General features: G+C 43.9%; 1 protein-coding gene across 5 annotated transcripts in view; it reads left to right on the top strand.

Moving 5' to 3' along the window:
• Positions 1-18,017, top strand: part of PHYHIPL (phytanoyl-CoA 2-hydroxylase interacting protein like) — a gene marked incomplete at its 5' end in the record, with an annotated part of 124,012 nt that overhangs the window by 89,037 nt on the left and 16,958 nt on the right. The window contains one exon of one of the 5 annotated variants that reach the window (XM_083866561.1): positions 3,154-3,265. The exons of 3 other annotated variants lie outside the window; for them this stretch is intronic. In XM_083866561.1, coding sequence (XP_083722687.1) covers positions 3,160-3,265 — 106 coding nt within the window. Of the gene's footprint in view, positions 1-3,153; positions 3,266-16,474; positions 16,617-18,017 lie in introns of those variants that run through there. One more of the 5 variants, XM_083866560.1, reaches the window with a different exon arrangement.

The following is an 18,017-nucleotide window of genomic DNA, read 5'->3' as shown; positions in this document are numbered from 1 at the left end:
ATTGCTGAGCCTCGCCAGGCGAGAGCTGTGTGTCACAGCTCACGTTTCCTGGTGCGGGCATTACACCAGAAAACTCGGCTCCTCTCTCCTTGTGTGAGGATACTGTAATAACACACATTGGTGTTGAACTACAGAAGTTGGTAAGATTCTGTTTATCTAAATGTTAAAAGGCTGAGAGGTAAATTCTTTGCAAGCTTTTGCAGTTCTAAACACACGAGCCTCTGCTGTCTCTAACGTTGTGCTGTCATTGGCAGACTTTCCATTACATAATGTTGACCCATATCTGTGATATGTGACATTTTTGCTAAACACTGTCAGGGATAATCTGTCACAGAATAAACTTTCTGATTATATGCTGAGACTCTATCATCCTTTAGCACAAACAAAACTTGTGCCTCAGACAATAATTTTCCTTGTTAAGACAAGCAGAGTATAGTTCTCTCAGGTGAGAAAAATGCCATGAGAGCGTTGTGTGCTCTGAGACTGAAATACCTAGGATTAAATTCATTGTCAAATGATTGCATGGAATCACATCTGGGAGTAATCTGAGCTTTAAAAAAATGTTGATCTATTGCCCAGGTGATGGGAGCAGTGATAGGCTGGAGGAAGCACACAGTCTGAAGTGTGACTCTGCAAAATACTGTCTCAGGCAGGTCTGGCTTTAGAAAAGTGCTACTATGGAAAAGGTTTCTCTGCTCTGTTCTTACACTGAAGTCTGCTGGTATTTGGCGAGTTAATCAGTCTTTTCTTAAATATATATATATATATATATATATATATAATGGTGTGGGGAAAGAAATAGATACAGCTCAGACAGGGGTTATTGCTACAAGGTAGCTGAGGAATGAGAGGCCTTTGAGGAATGGGAACACCTCCCAAAGCTGTCCCTTTCAAAGAGCTATGCAAAATCCATCCATTCTTAAAAAACTGATTTTGGTTGCATAGAATAAGAAGTAGAGGAGAGAAAGATGTATAAAATAGAGGCAGAGAGAATAATTTGGGAATTCTCTCAGTATTCAAGAACAGTGTCTGTTTCAAATGGACTTTATATAATGTCAGAGCAAAGCAGTAACAAGATTGTGTGAGCTGCTGAAGTGTCTGCCACGTTGTGGAAGGAAATGAATGTGGAACATAAGGCTGAGAGACTAAATACACCATCTTCAGAGAAAGAAATTTTCCAGCCTTACGTAGGAGATGCCTGTGTGCTAAGAACAGTTGCAATATCAAGGAGAAAGGTTTTGCTTCAGTGCAGGGAATTAATGCTTGTCAGAGACAAAATTAAAACCTGATGAATGCAGTCTCACCCACTTTAATTTCTTCCCTTTCTGATTCTGTATTTGTCCTCATTCTGTCTGTGCATTCATTCATATATTCCTCTCCCTTCCCACCTCCCCATTGACTCACACTCTCCCTTCCTGTTATTACTTCCTTTTCATTTTCTCTTCCTTTAGGTTCCCTTCCCACTCATTCCATTTGCCTGACCCCTCTGCATACATTTGCCATCATGATGAAAAATATCAGAGAAATGAAAAACAGGAAAAAAAGGGGAAAAAATATGAACAAGAAAGAGTGTGTGTGTGGGGGGGAGTGTGCTTGTAGAGTACACAGTCCCAGAAGAGTGCTGAGCATTTCTCTTTCTCCCCACAACATACTACAGATTTTTGAAGGTGTCAGAGGAATCCAGGCTCCTAAAATCTATTCCTTGCTTCTAGGCTGCAGCACTTGGCAGTGGCTTCATGAAAGGCATCACCAGAGTTCATTTTCTGAGATTAGTGTCCCTGGAAACCATCATTCAGTACAGAAGGATCCCAAAGTCCAGTGTTAGTGGAATGACAGATATCTAGCTGTGCATGGGACTTGCTACTGTGCCAGATTGGTGAGGATTGTGAAGATACTGGGTGGTCTTGGGACTGCAGAAAGAGAAATGGGAGCTTCAGGGACTCTCTGGACTTGCTGCCATGCAATGCTGACCAGCAAACACCACAGCCCCAGTCTTGGTGGGAGCCTGATGCAACGAGCTGTTGTTTCTCAAGGGAGCCAGTGTTGATGTCTCCTGGTCAGTGGCTACATTTGGTTTGGTGAAACAACAAACTGGTGTCAGGAATGCTTGTTGTAATATGTGGTAGGAAATGTGCCCAAACCACTGTGTCTGGAAAGTGGTGATGCCATCCCAGCACAGGGAGCTTGATCCCAGAGTCAGCCTGTGACCTGGAGAAAGCAGTGCACTCCTGCAGCCCCTGAGCTGGGGCTGCTCCTTTGTGCAGCCCGCAGGCCTGTGCCGGGGAGGGCGCTGGGCTGATGGTGGCACAAGGTTAATGTATTATCTATTGCTCTATAAACTTTCTCCTTTTCTGGCCCCGTTCTTGTCCCTGAAGCTGGGAACCGATAAATAAGTTCTTCTCAAAAAAGCTTGATATGAATGGCACCACTACCATGTGGGTTATTTCTCCTTCCCACAAAAAGGGCAGGTGGGAAATGTGCAGGGCAGAGAGCCAGAAGTGGCTCGTTCCCATACCCTCCCTTGCCATCAATACCCTTCTGCCAGCTTTTCTAGGTTTATCAATCTAACACCGGCTAATATTTCTGTCCGCAAATTGTTGCGTAATGGAAGGATGGGAGTGGACGGGGGAGCCTTTGCAGTCGGGTGCGATCGCACACAGCGGTGGCGGTGGGCTGTGCTCAGGGAGGGGGAGTCACTAACGGCGCTTGGCGGCGGTTCTGCCCCGGCTGCCTCCGTCGGGTTGTGGGGTAACCTGGAAACGACCCAGCCCGGCGGCGGGGGCTGTGCTGGGGGCTGTGCTGGGGCTGTGCTGGGGGCTGTGCTGTCCGGAGCCGGCCCGGCCGTGGACAGGGGCTGTCCGGCGGGACTGGACTGTCCGGGCGCTCCTCGCCCTTACATAAGAGCGGGGGGAAGGGACGGCTCCGGCGGCGGGCGCGGCCCCTTTAAACGCGCATCCCGGGCGCGCCGGGCGCCCGCCTCGCTGCTGCCCCCTCCCCGGCTCGCCGCCGTGACAAATCCGCTCCCCGCCCGCCTCCTCCGCCGAGCGCTCGCAGCCGAGCCGGGCGGCGCCGGGAAGCGCCGGGAAGCGCTGCCGCGGGGCTCTGCACCGAGCCCCAGCCCGGCCCCGGGCAAGGCACAGCGGGCAGGCCGAGGGCGCGATGGAGGCTCCGCGCCTGGCGCACACCATGGGCAGCCCCACCAGCCCCTGCGAGGAGGTGATCAAGAACCTCAGCCTGGAGGCGATTCAGCTCTGCGATAGGGACGGTAAGCCCGGGCTCGGCGCGGCTAATCCCTGCAGACGTAAGATGCTGCTGCCCTCACGGATGCTAATGCAAATTAATCCGCGCGTCGTATGGTCCTTTGTTATCCCCCATGAATTTGTAGGTGCAGGTGCTCCCCACCCCTCCCGCCGCTGCCGCCACCCTCCTGCCGCTGAGAACAAAAGAGGAGGAGAAGGTTGCACCTTGCTGGAGGGAAGGGAGGGAAAAGCGCCGCTCCCTGAGCCGTGCCTGGCCTTGCGGTGCGGTTACCCCGGGCGGGCGTGATGCACAGCCCTGCCCCTGCCAGGAATGGGCGCTGGGCTCGTTCTGGGAGAGGCGGCCCCCAGAGCCAGAGCCGAGCTGCGGGGAGTCCGGGGCCAGGCACGGGGCAGTGCCTCTGCGGGGCTCTGTGGCCGTGCGGGGCTCTGTGTCCCTGCGGGGCTCTGTGTCCCTGCGGCGCTCTGTGTCCCCGCTGGGCTCTGTGTCCCTGCGGGGCTCTGTGGCCGTGCGGGGCTCTGTGTCCCTGCGGGGCTCTGTGTCCCCGCTGGGCTCTGTGGCCGTGCTGGGCTCTGTGTCCCCGCTGGGCTCTGTGTCCCCGCTGGGCTCTGTGGCCGTGCGGGGCTCTGTGTCCCCGCTGGGCTCTGTGGCCGTGCGGGGCTCTGTGTCCCTGCGGGGCTCTGTGGCCGTGCTGGGCTCTGTGTCCCTGCGGGGCTCTGTGTCCCCGCTGGGCTCTGTGTCCCTGCGGGGCTCTGTGCCCGCGGTCTCCAGAGCCCTCTGTATTACCGGGCAATGCCCGTGCTCAGACGGCCGGGCCGCTGTGCGGCTGGCGGGGCGGGCGGCCAGACTTGTTGCCGGCCCCTGGTGAGAGCCGTGGGGCGGCGAGCGGGCCGAGCCCGGGGCGAGGGGAGCCCGGGCGGGAGGCGGTTCAGCACCGCGGACAGCACCGCACCGCCGGGCCCTGAGCTGAGCCGAGCCCTGAGCCCTGAACCGAGCCCTCCTGAGCCCTGAACCGAGCCCTGAGCCGAGCCCTGAGCCCTGAGCCCTGAACCGAGCCCTGAGCCGAGCCCTGAGCCCTGAGCCGAGCCCTGGGCCCTGAACCGAGCCCTGAGCCCTGAGCCCTGAGCCCTGAGCCCTGAGCCGAGCCCTGAGCCGAGCCCTGAGCCCTGAGCCCTGAGCCCTGAGCCGAGCCCCGAGCCCTGAGCCGAGCCCTGAGCCCTGAGCCCTGAGCCCTGAGCCGAGCCCCGAGCCCTGAGCCCTGATCCCGCAGCGCCGCGGGGACTCCGCAGTGCCCGGTAGAGCGGCTCCGGCCCGCCCGCCCCCCACACGCGGGGCAGGTTCCCTCGGAGCAGCAGGGCCGGCTGTTAAGGGCTGTCTGTGGCTGTTAAGGGCTGTCTGTGCTGAAGGCAGCCCGGAAATGCCAGGCGGTGACGGGGCACAGCCAGAACAAGTGTACGTGCTCGGAGCGGCGCTAAGGCTGCCATGGGGAGAGGACAGACGTGTCGTTTGTACACAGCTCTGACTGCCTGAACTGCACACACTCGCCGCCTGGCAAACAATGAACTAGTATTTTTTCCTAGAGTGGCATATAATTTGTTCTCCTAAACCAGATAATTTCTATCTTGTCATTTCACATCGAATTATCAAAAATAACTTCTCATTTTTGGATGCAAGACGTGCTTTGGGTAGGGAATTTATGTTACCTAGTAAATGTACCAAGGAATGGGGATACTGTATCATTGATTGGTACAACTGAATTAATGAAAATATTTCCTTGTGGTGAGTGTGTTTTTGGAGCACAACTGTTAAAGCTGATGGCTATAGGAGGAGTCAGGCCAGTTTTCTCTGATATTTTTTACAAAATAGGATTAAATACTTCACTTTTTGACCTAGGCAGACTCTAACATTTAAAAAGCTGGATTTTTGTAAGCTCTTTATTTTTCTTATAATACTAAAAAATGATAAGGCATTGAAAAGTCTCAGTTATTATTTTTATCAGTATCAGGTTTTTTATCAGTACTATTTTTATAGCCACATTCGAAATTCTTTGATTTTTTTTCTTTTTATGTTGGAATTAAGATAAATGCTCCTCCATCCATTCATGCCTTACTCATTGCCACAGGGAACTGAACTGTGTTTGTAGTAGTGGAGATTACACTGGGGGTTTGGGTGGGGTTTTTTTTGTTAAAACACTTTTTCACTATATTTCACTATATATTTTTCGTTATATTCTTTTTAATTAATAGTAGATATAATTAAAAATAGATTAATTATGCAATCTTTCATATCTGTGTGCCCTCAGTAATTGTAGTGAAGTAGTCCATGCTAATCATGACAAACTCTATTTGGATCAACATACAATAGTGAAGGATGCTTGATTCCTATGGATTAATGTCATATGGACAAGCAAATGGAAAATGCAGCATTTTTCATTTCAGTTCCTTTTTGATTAGGCTTCACTGGAAAGCAACAACTTTCCCGTGGCTGTGGCTTTACAAACCAACCTTGATCAAGCCAGCTGCCATCACCCAGGGCTTTGCTTCCTCAGGAGCGGCTGAATTTCCAAAGGAGCCCCACGCTGGGGATGGCAGGGACAGCTCAGTGCTCAGCTGGCACAGGGCTGCTCCCCAGCACACTCCCGTGTTTCCTACAGGTGGCACTTCTGCACCAAAAAGCTTCTTCTGATGGAAACACAAAACAAGGAAGCAAAGGTTAAGGCAGTCATCTTTGAGATAAGCATACAAATGTGTATTCCATACATTTAGATCCCTGAGTGTCTGTGTGGGTACATCTGTATTATAAATAATTGCAATTTAGTTTAGGGTATCTGTTGAAAAAGGTGATGTTCTTAAGGTGATTGGCATCACTGAGGTTCAACAAAGTCTTGTGATAAGTAGCAATGTATTACACACAGTAAATTATAAATATACTAGATTTTCATATTCTGGAAGTGTCCTTGGTCTTTAGGATGTAGTAATTGTAAAGAAAGCCAGTGAAATCATAACATTATACATCCAACTATGACAAATTCTGCAATGCACTTAGTTGGAATTACAAGCACTGCTGCAGTAAAAACATAAGCAGTAATGGAAAATTTATGTAGATAGAGAAATATTTATCTTATTTTCTAAGATGAGAGGATTAATACGGAGATGTTTTGGATTCAGCAAACTGAGTTATACCTTTTGTGAAGGTATATACAGGAGCCACAAATCTAGAAATTGGAGTAAGCAACTAATATCATGACAGTTCATCTATTTTTTGATTTTTTTCTGGGTTTCTTTCAGTGTTGTTTTTGCAGACATTGTCACCTCTCTTAATGAATCAAAGCAATTTTAAAACTTACAAATGTTAAATAAGAGATAATAAATGTATGCATTTTGGAATTTTTTTTTAGATAAAAGCTCCTGATAAGATTTGGTTCAAAGTGAATGCAACATTATAAAGCCAGTTACACGCTGTTATTTTCAAAGGCATTTTGCATTATTTGCTCTAATTCTTTTATGTGGGTCTAATAGCACAGCTCAGTCTGATGTGCAGTCTAACGTGCAGTTCCTCAGAACTCTCTTGAACTCACTCTGTGTATAGGAAAAAGTGTAGCATTTGTTATTTTTCTTTGCCATATTTGAACATCGTAGCCATACTTCTGTAAGGCCAGGAATGATTATTTAATAAGTGCTGAACGTTCTGGTGACCTTTTTATAAAATTTAAATTAACCTTACCTGGGGATTAAACCTTGAGAAGATGAATGGATGTCTTTTGTGCCATGAGCACGTCAATATTATGGAAATACAGCTGATGAGTCTTGGAAAAACCCAAGCCTTTCAGAGGCTCGGTAGAACAGTCCTGGATGTCAGCAGCCGAAATTCCCGCAGCTCCTCCGGGTGTGCCGGGCTCCCCCTACAGCCGGTGGGGGAACCGCGCCTGGGGGTCCCGCCACCGCATCCCGCCCTCCTGGCACAGACAGGGGAAAGCCGGGACACCGACCAAAACAACACCTGCCAAAATGCAGAAAGGAGAAGAGCAGAGAAAAAAACATCTAAGAGGACGCTGGAACGTGGGGCACACAGACGAGAGAGTCAGGCAAGAAAACTGGCCTGGAGGTGCCGAACAGACTAGAGGCAGTGGATGGTCACAGGTGGAAGAACAGGAAAGACTCGCAAGGCAGGGACTAGGTTACATGGGAATGGGACAAAATAACCCTGAAGGAGAATGGGAGAAGGAGCAAGGAGGAAAGTCCAGGCAGCATGCCCAGGGAAGTAAAGCTTGGGGGGGAAAAGTGAGGGCATGTTTGCCTAGACTAGATTAATTTGAATGAGGAGGGACAAGAGGGAGGTTACTGGGCAGTTTGGACCACAGAGCTCAGGAGTAAAGGAATGGAACTAGGACTTGCCAAGCAGAGAGACTGAGGCTGAAAGGACAGCCTTAGGAAGGAAGAACAGGGCTTTGGAAGTGTGCCTGGGAAGAAGGAGGAAAGGGGACAGAGACAAGTTGAAGGAGCAGGGCAGAGGAGGCCGTGCTCTGGTGTGCCTGCCCGAGAAGGGTCAGTGTGTGTCAGCGCATGGCACCTTCCAAAGCTGCACAGGACCCCAGGATGACAAAGTCTCCTGTCTATTTCCCAGCAGAGTAGGGTACCATGGGCACTCAGAGTCAATGGCTGCTGCTGACTTCTGTCAGAGTGGGACTTTAAAAAAAAAGGCTTTGAAGACAACATCAAGCACATTAAGTAACTTTCCTGTGCCTCAGTTTTCCATGTGTAAAATGGAAGCATATTGCTGCCTCCCCTCACAGCAATGTTTTCAAAATAAACTAATGAATGTTTGTTAATCAGACAGACGCCGTAGTAGCCTGGAAAACCCATGAGGTGCATGGAAAAACCCATGATGAAATTCCTAATTTTGTCTTCAGAGAAGAATATTAATAATGTGTAGCAAATAAGTCCTGGGACTACACGCTGAACAAAAGCAAATAGCTGTTACAAGAAAAATAGTTCATTATGTACGCACTATTCATTATGTATGCTGAATGAATCAAAATTTATGTGGAAAAATTAGTACGTAATCATGCAGTTAAAGGCTATATCAGAATCCAAACAAAGTGTCCAATTTAAGGTTATTCAAGTATGCTTCATTCTGGTATTTTCTAACCATTGATGGCTTGAACTATACAATCTCACTAATGTGCTTTTAAACTTTTTTTCTGCCTTCATATATTTGAAGATCGTATTTAAGCACCAGGATCAGAGCTGGAACTGGCATCTTGGCCAGTTTCAATCAATTTCATCACCTTCCAAGCACTTGGCACCATCACAACTGTTTAGTCTACCAAGCTTGTATAAAAACATTACATCATATAAGCTAAGGTGTCATTTCTGGTTTATGTAAACAGCTTGCATCTTTGGCTTTTCATGCTCTTTGAGCATGTCTCATGTTTTCTAATTTATTGCAGGAGTTTATTATCATGCTGGATTTATTGGAGCATTTGGAAATATTTTTCTGGAGTTCATTAACTGGGATTTTCATTGCCATATTGTGTACACATTCACCTTTCAAACAGAAGGGAAAAAGTGGCATCATCCAGTCTCTGGATGCAATCTTCAAATCCCCTTTTTGGCATTATGGATCAGTACCACTGCTGTTTCTGAAATGTCATCATGTATCAGGAGATGGGGAAAAGTCAAATACCTACGCAGACTCTCACATGAGGGACAATTGAGAGATCCACATTTCCCAGTAATTCTTAGTGCTCTGAATCTTTGTCGTTGAATAATTGTTTATTTTTAAAGAAAACTATGACACTACTGAGCACAGTTCATATTTTCTGTGTCTAGCATAATAGAGAAGTGCCTGTATTTGTGATATTTTGATAGGACACAAAATTCAGAGTTATGCTTATTATTGAATTGTTCCTCTCCCCAGCTGCAAATTTGGATATATAATTCACTCTCTTCAAAATACACACCATATCAGTTTTCTAGAGTTTGAGTGGTGGAATGGCCAACTAAGAAATATATTTCTTCCATGAAATTATGTCTAACCTGGCTGAATTTGAACATTGTGATTTTTTCATTCTTTGTGACAATAATGCTGCTTCAGGTAGGAGTTAAAATCTAGTGCATCACTTCAAAAGCTCTCTAGCTGCAAAGAAAAATACTAGTTACTGTTTTAGCTTTACATTCTTGCCAGAGACTATAATTTCACATATTCCTCATTGTTAGAACAGAAAAATACTAAATGGAGGTGAGCAACAAGTCTTCATGAATGATCTTTAGAGTTGTGGAAGAGAAGAAGACTAATGATTTGCCTGGGTCTTCCACTTCAGCAAGTATTTCATCCTGTCTTGGTTTATATCCTAAGTAATGATGTCACTAAGTAGTGAGGCTTTGCTGGAAACTGGCCATTCAGCATCCTGGTGTCAAGAACTGTACTCATGCAAATTCTTCCTTTATATTCATGAATTTTAAGGGTTATTTTCCTTCTTTCTTGCTTCTCATCTTCTTTTAGAGCTTTATGATGCCCAAATCTGCATAATTGATTCTGAGCTATTTTGTCTAGCAATGACCAAGTTATTATATTATTAGCTATTTATATTTTGCCTGCCATTCTATTTCTGCCGCTTTTCATTCAATTATTCTTTACTGCAACTCTATGAGGTCCTTTATAAAGCTACTGAAATGTTTGATGTGTAATTATGCTAGATTCACCTACAGAATCACTGTTCTTTCCCAGTGCTGATATTGCTGGGTTGAAATTCAAACATATAATATAGCTTTTGTAGTTAATTTCTAGTCAATTTTATACTTAAAGCATTTTAATCATCATTGTCTCCTGTGTACATTCCTTCTTCATGTTGAGTCAGATTAGAGTCCCCAGATGCATTCTTTTATTTATTCTGTAACACAATTCTTTGTAGCATTTCCTGCCTGTGCTTCTAAGCCATCTTGTGCTTGCAGCTCCTTCTGTTTAATGTTGTCTGCAATACAAAAATGTGATCTCTCTTCAGATCCTTCACAAAGACACAAAGCTGGAGCCAGGCACAGGCTCTATGGTAGCCCAGTGGCCACGTCAGCTCCTTACTTGCTTTTCCACATGTCAGTCTCACCTCTGCCAGCCCTGGTGCGGATCAGGAGTTCTCAGTCAGTACAATGGCAGGAGGAGTCATTTAGGGAAGAGAATTTCTAACCCCTCCAGCATCTGAGAAGCAGTCCCCTAGACGAAGAAGCCAAGCCCACCTCTCACTTCAAATTTCATGTATCTTCTGCAAATCTCAAAGACTAAACTGTTTTTATTGAGGAAGAGTTAAGCCATTACTATCTAATTTGTCTCTTTCATCTTTCATCTTAAACTAGATTTTTCTATTTTACTAGCAATTTTCTTCTCAGCCCACTAGTCTGGTGGCTCTACCATCTCTTGTAAGACGTGTTCTGAGCTCATGTTTCCAAATTCACCTTTTACCCTGCCATTCTGCCTGTCTGGTCTAGGTCAGAGTACACCCAGAAGGCCAATTCAGGCTTTCCCACAGCTTTCCTGTGAGGTTCCTGGTCACAGAGCCATAGCTCTAGAACAGGCACAGTATCCCTTCTGTCATCTAAGGTGTGTTGAGGAGACACTATCATGTTCTTATTTAGATTTCTCTAGTATTTCATCATTGTTTTTTTGAATGGATTCCACTCAGGCATTGTTGTGTTCAGTTGTCTCCAAAGCCTGTCTTCCTGACCTTGGTTTTTCATTCTGGGACTTCTCTGCCTCATTAATTTTCAATTTTTTCCCTAGAATCTAGAAAGATCTCCTCCTTAACCCATTCCTTGTAATTTCCTCCATCTTTTATTGTTCATGTCTTCTAAACAGCAGGTTTGAAGGCTCTGCCTTTTCTGACTAAGGCAGTTTTCATTCCTCTTTGTGCTGCTGAAGTAGTGGCTGTATCTTCCACCCTGACTGAATCTTTAAATTCCTCCCAGTCTGAGTTTTTCATTGACCACTCAGGACAGTAGGTACATCTTCTGTTCTGCCAGCATGCGTGGCCTTCCGTGCTTTTTGTCACCTGAAGGCTATATTTAATTCTGGCTGAACACAGCCCACAGGCCTAAGCTATGTCTTCTGTTCTCTTTTTAATTTTTAAGAATTTTTAAGCTTTTTTTTTTGCAGACCACTTTCTTAAAAGATTTGTAAACACATCTAGAGAAATAGTACTAACCCTGCCAGTACAGGATATGTGTATAAAATATGTCACTGCTCTAGAAAAGTATGAACAAAGATAGTGTTTATGCAGTTGGAACTGCCTAAACTAAAGAAAACTCTGCTCCATGATCACTTTGTGTGATTTCCTCACTGGTTTGTTCCACACTGGAGCCTTCTTTATTTGACCTTGAAATTTTTCCTTCAGCACAGAAGATTTGGTTAGAATTCATTGTAGCGTTTGTAACTGAATCAGTTTTCACAGTGGTGTTTGTAGTTGAATCATTAGACAGTTTTGTTTTATTGTTCTCAGAGTGTTCTTGTTTTATTTCTGCCTGAATGAACAAGGTGTTTTGCATGGATGTTTCCAAAAGCAATGATTAGCTGTACTGTTTTCATAACCCAGCAAGTGTCTGAGTCTTGACAGGCGCTGCCAAGAATGGGAAGCCTTAAAACCAGTTTGGTGTTGCTCTTTCATTCCTGCAGAGTGACAGAAACTGTTATCAGGGTTGCACTCTTAGTTCCAAGTGTGGAGTGGAGTCTGGAGTTTATTTCTTTGATATTGGAGAAAGTCATTCCCAGCTGGCAGCTCCAGGAGAAGCACAGTTGAAGGAATTGCCATATTAAGCTTTGTATATCCAAGCACTCTTGTTAGGAGAATTCCTTGGCTTGCAATGATCAGAAGCATCTCATAAATTTCTTCCCTGAGCTGTTCCATTGGCTTCAGCAAGATTTTGTGTAAAAACCAATTTGCATTCATAATGTGGCATGATTAAGATCTTACAAGTGCTGTATTTTCCTAGTCTTTGGTGTGTGTGTTCTATCTTATTTTATACAGATAGGCATCTCATTTGGAGTTTTTCTCTATAAGTTGCAGTTTGTCTGGATTTAATTTGTCTTTTTTTATAAGACAGATTTATATATTTGTTTATATATTTAACCTGTATTTATAATCTGCATTTAACTTTTGGTTAGAAATAACATTTTTAAAAGATTATTCTGAGCATTTTTTTACATTTCTCTTCTATGTGTACTCATAGTTGAACACATTTGGACTTCAAAATAAGCAGGATAAAAAGATGTTAAAAGGCTCTTTCAGTCTTGGCCAGCTGTAAGTGCTAGTGTACAAGTATCTGTGGAGTGACTCATGCTGTGTTGTTCTTTTTAATGCAACTTATGTAAAGGGAAATTATGTGTGAGTTTATGTAAAGGAAGGGATAAAATTAAGAACAGGGAATGCAGCAGTTGTATTTTTGAATGCTGCTAAGGTCTGTCTTCCATGTGATGGCATAAGGTAAATACCATGCACTTGCACATTCATGAGGAACTTTATGCTGGTAACAAATGTTGAGTAGTAAGCACTTGACTTTCAGAGCACTAATGTTTCTGATGAACTTCGAGCCTTTACACTTCCAGTGTCATTCCAAGACATGTCCCTAATCACAGGAACTGAAAATCCCCTCAGGCTGCTCACTGCTTCCAGCAGATCTCAGGGAAGCTCTGGCCCTCTCGTGTGGAACATACTGGAGTTTTGGGCAGTGTTACCCGTGCTCTGATGACACAGCTACCACCTTACTCTTCATGGAAGGACAGGTTTGGGCAGTAGGATTCTCAGGCCATTTATTGCGATTGTCTCACCCCTGCCCATGTGCAGAGGTTGCTTCCTTTCCCCCACAGATGGAGGCACCTGAAACTCCGGGTACCATTCTTTGTTTCCTGTCTGTGAACAGCTCTGTGCCATGCTTTGGGACCCTGACACAAAGAATATGTCACTTCTGTGCTTTGTCACTGTTTAGGTAGCTTGGAGTTCTTAAACCATCCTTGATATGCAGGGATGTGAGTAGAGCAGAGTTCTAGAGCATGAGAGTTTAATTTCAGGGTTTGTGACACATCAGGTAGCCAGGTGGCCCAGCATGACTTGTGTGGTAGGAGCATATCTTACACTCTGTGCTTTCTCCTAACTGGACAAGTGCAGGGAAGACAGAACCACGAGCTCCATGTACAGTGATGCTCCTTTTTCTGTTTTTGTATATTCTGTAATGCTCAGCTGGTTTCTGTGTTGTTTCCTTGAGCAGACCATCAGGAAGCCCCCTGGGCTGCCGGGGGGGCTGTCAGCCCCAGTGCAATGTGCAGTGCTGGAGATGGAAGCCAGAGAGGGAACAGAATCCTTCAGTGTGTCTCTGTGTGCTTATTAGATTAGCTCATATAGTAGGGAGTGGGGACTGGAAAGCATTCCTTGAGATGCTTTTAAATGCTCTAAATCCAAAAGATGAAAAACTAATCTAAATATGAATTCTTTTTAAGCACCATACCCAGGGGGACTTGTTTGGCATTGAGAATTTGTAGAAGGCTGTGCAGCTATTCCTCTATAGCTAATCAATTTTTGTGTCGTCATGATCATGATTGGTGCCATTGTTGCAGCCCAATGGCTGTTGATAGCCTGCATAATAAAGCTACAGAAAAATTTGTAGTGGGAACTATTGTAACTATCCAACTGAGCTGTGCTTCTTTTAAAAAGCAATTTGAGAGTTACTGAGGATCATGGATTTGAATCTGATGTTTTTAGAATTGTTGTAGTTTTCTTTTAACTTAATTACATCAAAACTTCACTTTGAGTTTTCTCCTCTTCATTGGACAATTTTCATTAGATAACCTACAGGAGAGTTCTGTCACAAATGCCATCAGGACAGGAAGCTGATGTCTCACATCTGAGGCTTTTAATAAATATGCATGGTCAGTGTGCTATACCCTGTCTGAGTGAGGGAGGAATTCCAGTGTGGTGAAGACTGTCCTGAAAGATTTCTTTTGACTACAATATTCATAACTGTGTCATCTTTATATTCCAGTACCAGTGAAAAGCTTTACCTCATTGTAGCCTTACTCTTGATAAGGAGTGTTTAGCAGGATCCTCTCATTTCTGCATGTTTGCCTGCCTTAAAGAAACTGGCAGCAGCCTGGGTTACCTGTGAGCTCTCTGCTCTTGTCAGAGGTTCAAAAGTTAGGAACAGTCAACCAGTAGCAGACCCAAATCCAAAGTTTGGTTTCCCTTGGAAACCAGCTGAAAATGAAACAAAACAGAACAACTCCTGCCAAAGGAAAAAGGACTCTCAAAACCCGTTTCCTTTATTTGTCAGGGCCTGAGAGAAAGTCTGAAACAGGCATACAATTCTGAAACGTGCATGCAATTTAAATGTAAAACAAATCACTACAAGTTACAAAGTATAATTTCCTGAACTATTGTGAATATGTAATTCATTTAGTATGTGCTAAAAAGCACAAACTGGTGTAAACCAGAGCCAAATCCCATTCCTTACAAGAGATGTGTGTGAAAAGCAACTGCCAGTGCACCAAAGTAAAGAAATGCTCATTCATGCTGCAGACTGCCAGGGTGTCCAGAGAGCCACAAAAGCCCACTCACGATGGGCACCCTCCTTTCTCAGGGAAAATGCTTAGTAAAACTGTGTTCCCCAGCCCTGAGTTCTCACTGCTGCCCTTCAAGTGATGAGTTTTGCCTTTCTGTCTGGGCTTCCCTTAGCTGAAGGGAAATGGATTTTAAATTAAAAAATCCTTGTGTGATCAAGGCTTGCAGTTTCTGGCAAGCTGGCAGGTCACATTAAAGCTCATGTGAATTCAAGGCTGCCTCATCTTGCTAGATTTGAACTCACATGACTTGACTTGAAGTAGAGAACACATTTTTGGTTTAGATGAAGACACAGCTGCAATAAATGGCACAAGTTGCTGCCAGCCAAAGAATGAGGTAAAGCGGTATGAATGAGGTTCATAGTAATAAACTAAAATGGAAGTGTTTGTCCCTCTCCCTTGTTTAGTGACACGTGGAAGCACAAATCATGGCAGGCCACTCACTTCTCTAATACACAGTTAATATTAAAAGCAGTGGGAAACTAAGGGCAATGCTTTGCCTCAGTTACACTGTGAGATGGAGAGCACTGGAGCAATTAGGCCAGTGACCCAGAGCAGTGTAACTTGGATCGGAATCTGGCCCCAAGCAACTTGTCTGGGGTCATACAGTCAGTGCCTTCATCTGTGAGATCTGTTTTCCTTTATTGTTAGTCCTGGAGACACAGGCACTTCCACAGCCTCGGACGCAGCTGCACTTTTTATTCACCAGAAGAGACAAACCTCATGCCATTAAAAGCTTCGTATCCCTTCCTGATCCAAAATGTGCCCCTTTAGGAATCAACAGGGTGGGAGTCAGCTGGAAATTTTTACTCCCAGTTTTCAGAAGAACAGCACTGAGATAGAGCATCCTTACAAAAATACACCACAAATGGGCCTGAGCGCAGTCTGAAGTATGGTCAGAATTTCACACTGGATAGATCATAATAGAGACCTGATAACACAGACTTCTGCTAAATGAATGAAGTGGATGTGATAGATTGTTCTGGGAGAGATTTTATAGTAGTTTCTGACATACTTGCTTTCCAAGTCTGGAATTCAGTATAACTGAAGGTATGCATCATACTCAAATTCTGGTATATGTAAGGGCTGTAGAGTTCATTTTAATTTTTAAATGGCATTTAAATTAACCAAGATGGTGGTTTAGAGCCTTTTACATCCCTTTTCCCATTCTTTCCCTTTTAGCAACTGAGAAATGCACATTTTAATTAAAATTTGTTTTTCAAATGTGTCTCATAGCCAACACATGCTGAGAAGAGCCACTTACCACCCATGTACTGCAAGCTTGCTGCGCTGAACAAAATGGGAGTGTTTAATTAGGAGTAAATACTGCGGTGGCTTAGTGTTTGTGGCCTGCCATGATGTCCTTTTTGATTTCAAGAAGACAGAATTGCTCTTGCCTGGCTCTGATGGCAGAGCCACAAAAACCAGTGGTTTGGCAGTAGACACTGTGGTGCAGCTGGAGCTATTTTTGCCACACTGGAACTCTCATTTCACAGAAGGGTGCAGAGAAGCTTGTTTAGCTTTACATGGCAAAGTATAGTAAAAAATGAAGTGTTTAGTAAAAGCAGCCTGAGAACTTTAGAGGGAACCAGCTATAAATTGTTTTTGCCTACAGGACAGGATGAGGAGCAAGATGCTGATGGAAGGTGGTGACACTTGCATTCAGTCTCAGCTTATCTGGCCAGTTCAGTTTGATTGGTTTTGGTATTCATGGGTCACAGAAGATGATGCCAGCACTTCTCAGCTCTCTACCCAGAGATCTGGTCAGTCCTTGGAACACAGTGGGTTCAATGGATCTCAGCAGATCTCCCTATCTTAGATACAGGGGAGTGATAGCCTGGATGGCAGTGTAACCTTCTAGCCTAAATGCGTTTTCAGTCTTACCGTTTTCCTGGTGCTTAGTGAAGAAAAATGTACCTACATGATTATTTACAACCTTTCAGTTGCATATTTTCATCTGAAAATAAAAGTCCTTTTTCATATTTTCTCCATTTATTTTTAACACAGTGAAAACTAAATTTTGTGTGAAGCTCTGTGTGTTAACTTAGCATTTCACTGTGTTAACACTCCTCAACTTACTTGTAATAAAATTGCAAAACGAGGAAAAATCCAATAATAACAGCCCAACCTTGTGGGACACCAGGTACTTTATAAAGGCATAGAGACACCAAATTTTCTTACAAATATTCTTCAAGAAATAACCTATAAGGATTATGGGTTCTCTAAAAAAGGTAATTGTATCAACAGGGACTTGTATCTATTTCCATTTCAGTTCTCAGTCTGGGGCTTTGGCTGCTATCAACATTGTGGAAATGTGGTTTAGTTTTGAATGAGTAAGGTATAAATTTTAAATACTCCCAAGATGTCAGGATATCAAATAAGAAATAAGTCTTAGTGAAAGAATAAGGTCAGTCTTGCCAATTTAGCCATTGATCTGATTTGCAGTCGGGGTTTGTGAAATTTGTGTACGTTGCTGTAATCATGTTGTCAGAAGTTCTTGAGTAACTCAGCTTAGATTCCATTGATTTCAATAAGACTTTTCCAAATCATTTATTTCTGGAGGTGTTACTAATAGTTACTTAAATTTTTGTTTCAAGTGAGGATAAATCAAAAATCAAAGGAAGAATTGGCACTGATTTAGACCATTTGACTGATAACAACAGTGATATATCTGAATTTTCTGTATGGTAAGAGCAAGAGAGGAAACAATTATTTTGAGGAATTAGTTTAATGATGCAATTAAATGCACTATTAATTTAAAATTAATTAAATTACAGTTATTAAATAATTTATCTATAATTGCAGTTAGCAAGTTATAAATCAATCCACATTCAAGCTTAAATGGTCCTGAGATACTTGATCCTATCAGTGCTTTCAGAAAAAAATATTATGGGGATAAATTATGTATTTGACAGAGAAATTCAGAGAAATTATTCTTGACAAGTTTATCCCTTTTAAAATATTGGTCCCAAAGGATATTTAAGTCAGTAACATGTAGATTTCTTGCTAAGGAGTTCAGAAATTTGCTACAATGTAAAAGGTACTTTTTATCCTCATGTTTTTTCTTGGCAGAAATCTTGTAAATTACTGTTGCATCATGAGAATCAGTGGAATTGACCAATGTAATTTAGGAAATAATTATAAAGGGTAACTTCAGCTGCTCT

This window comes from Zosterops lateralis (assembly GCF_965231275.1).
Source record: "Zosterops lateralis genome assembly, chromosome: 8".
NCBI classification, from domain to species: domain Eukaryota; kingdom Metazoa; phylum Chordata; class Aves; order Passeriformes; family Zosteropidae; genus Zosterops; species Zosterops lateralis.
Note: the sequence above shows the minus strand (reverse complement) of the source record. Positions and strands in the feature narration are given on the sequence as shown.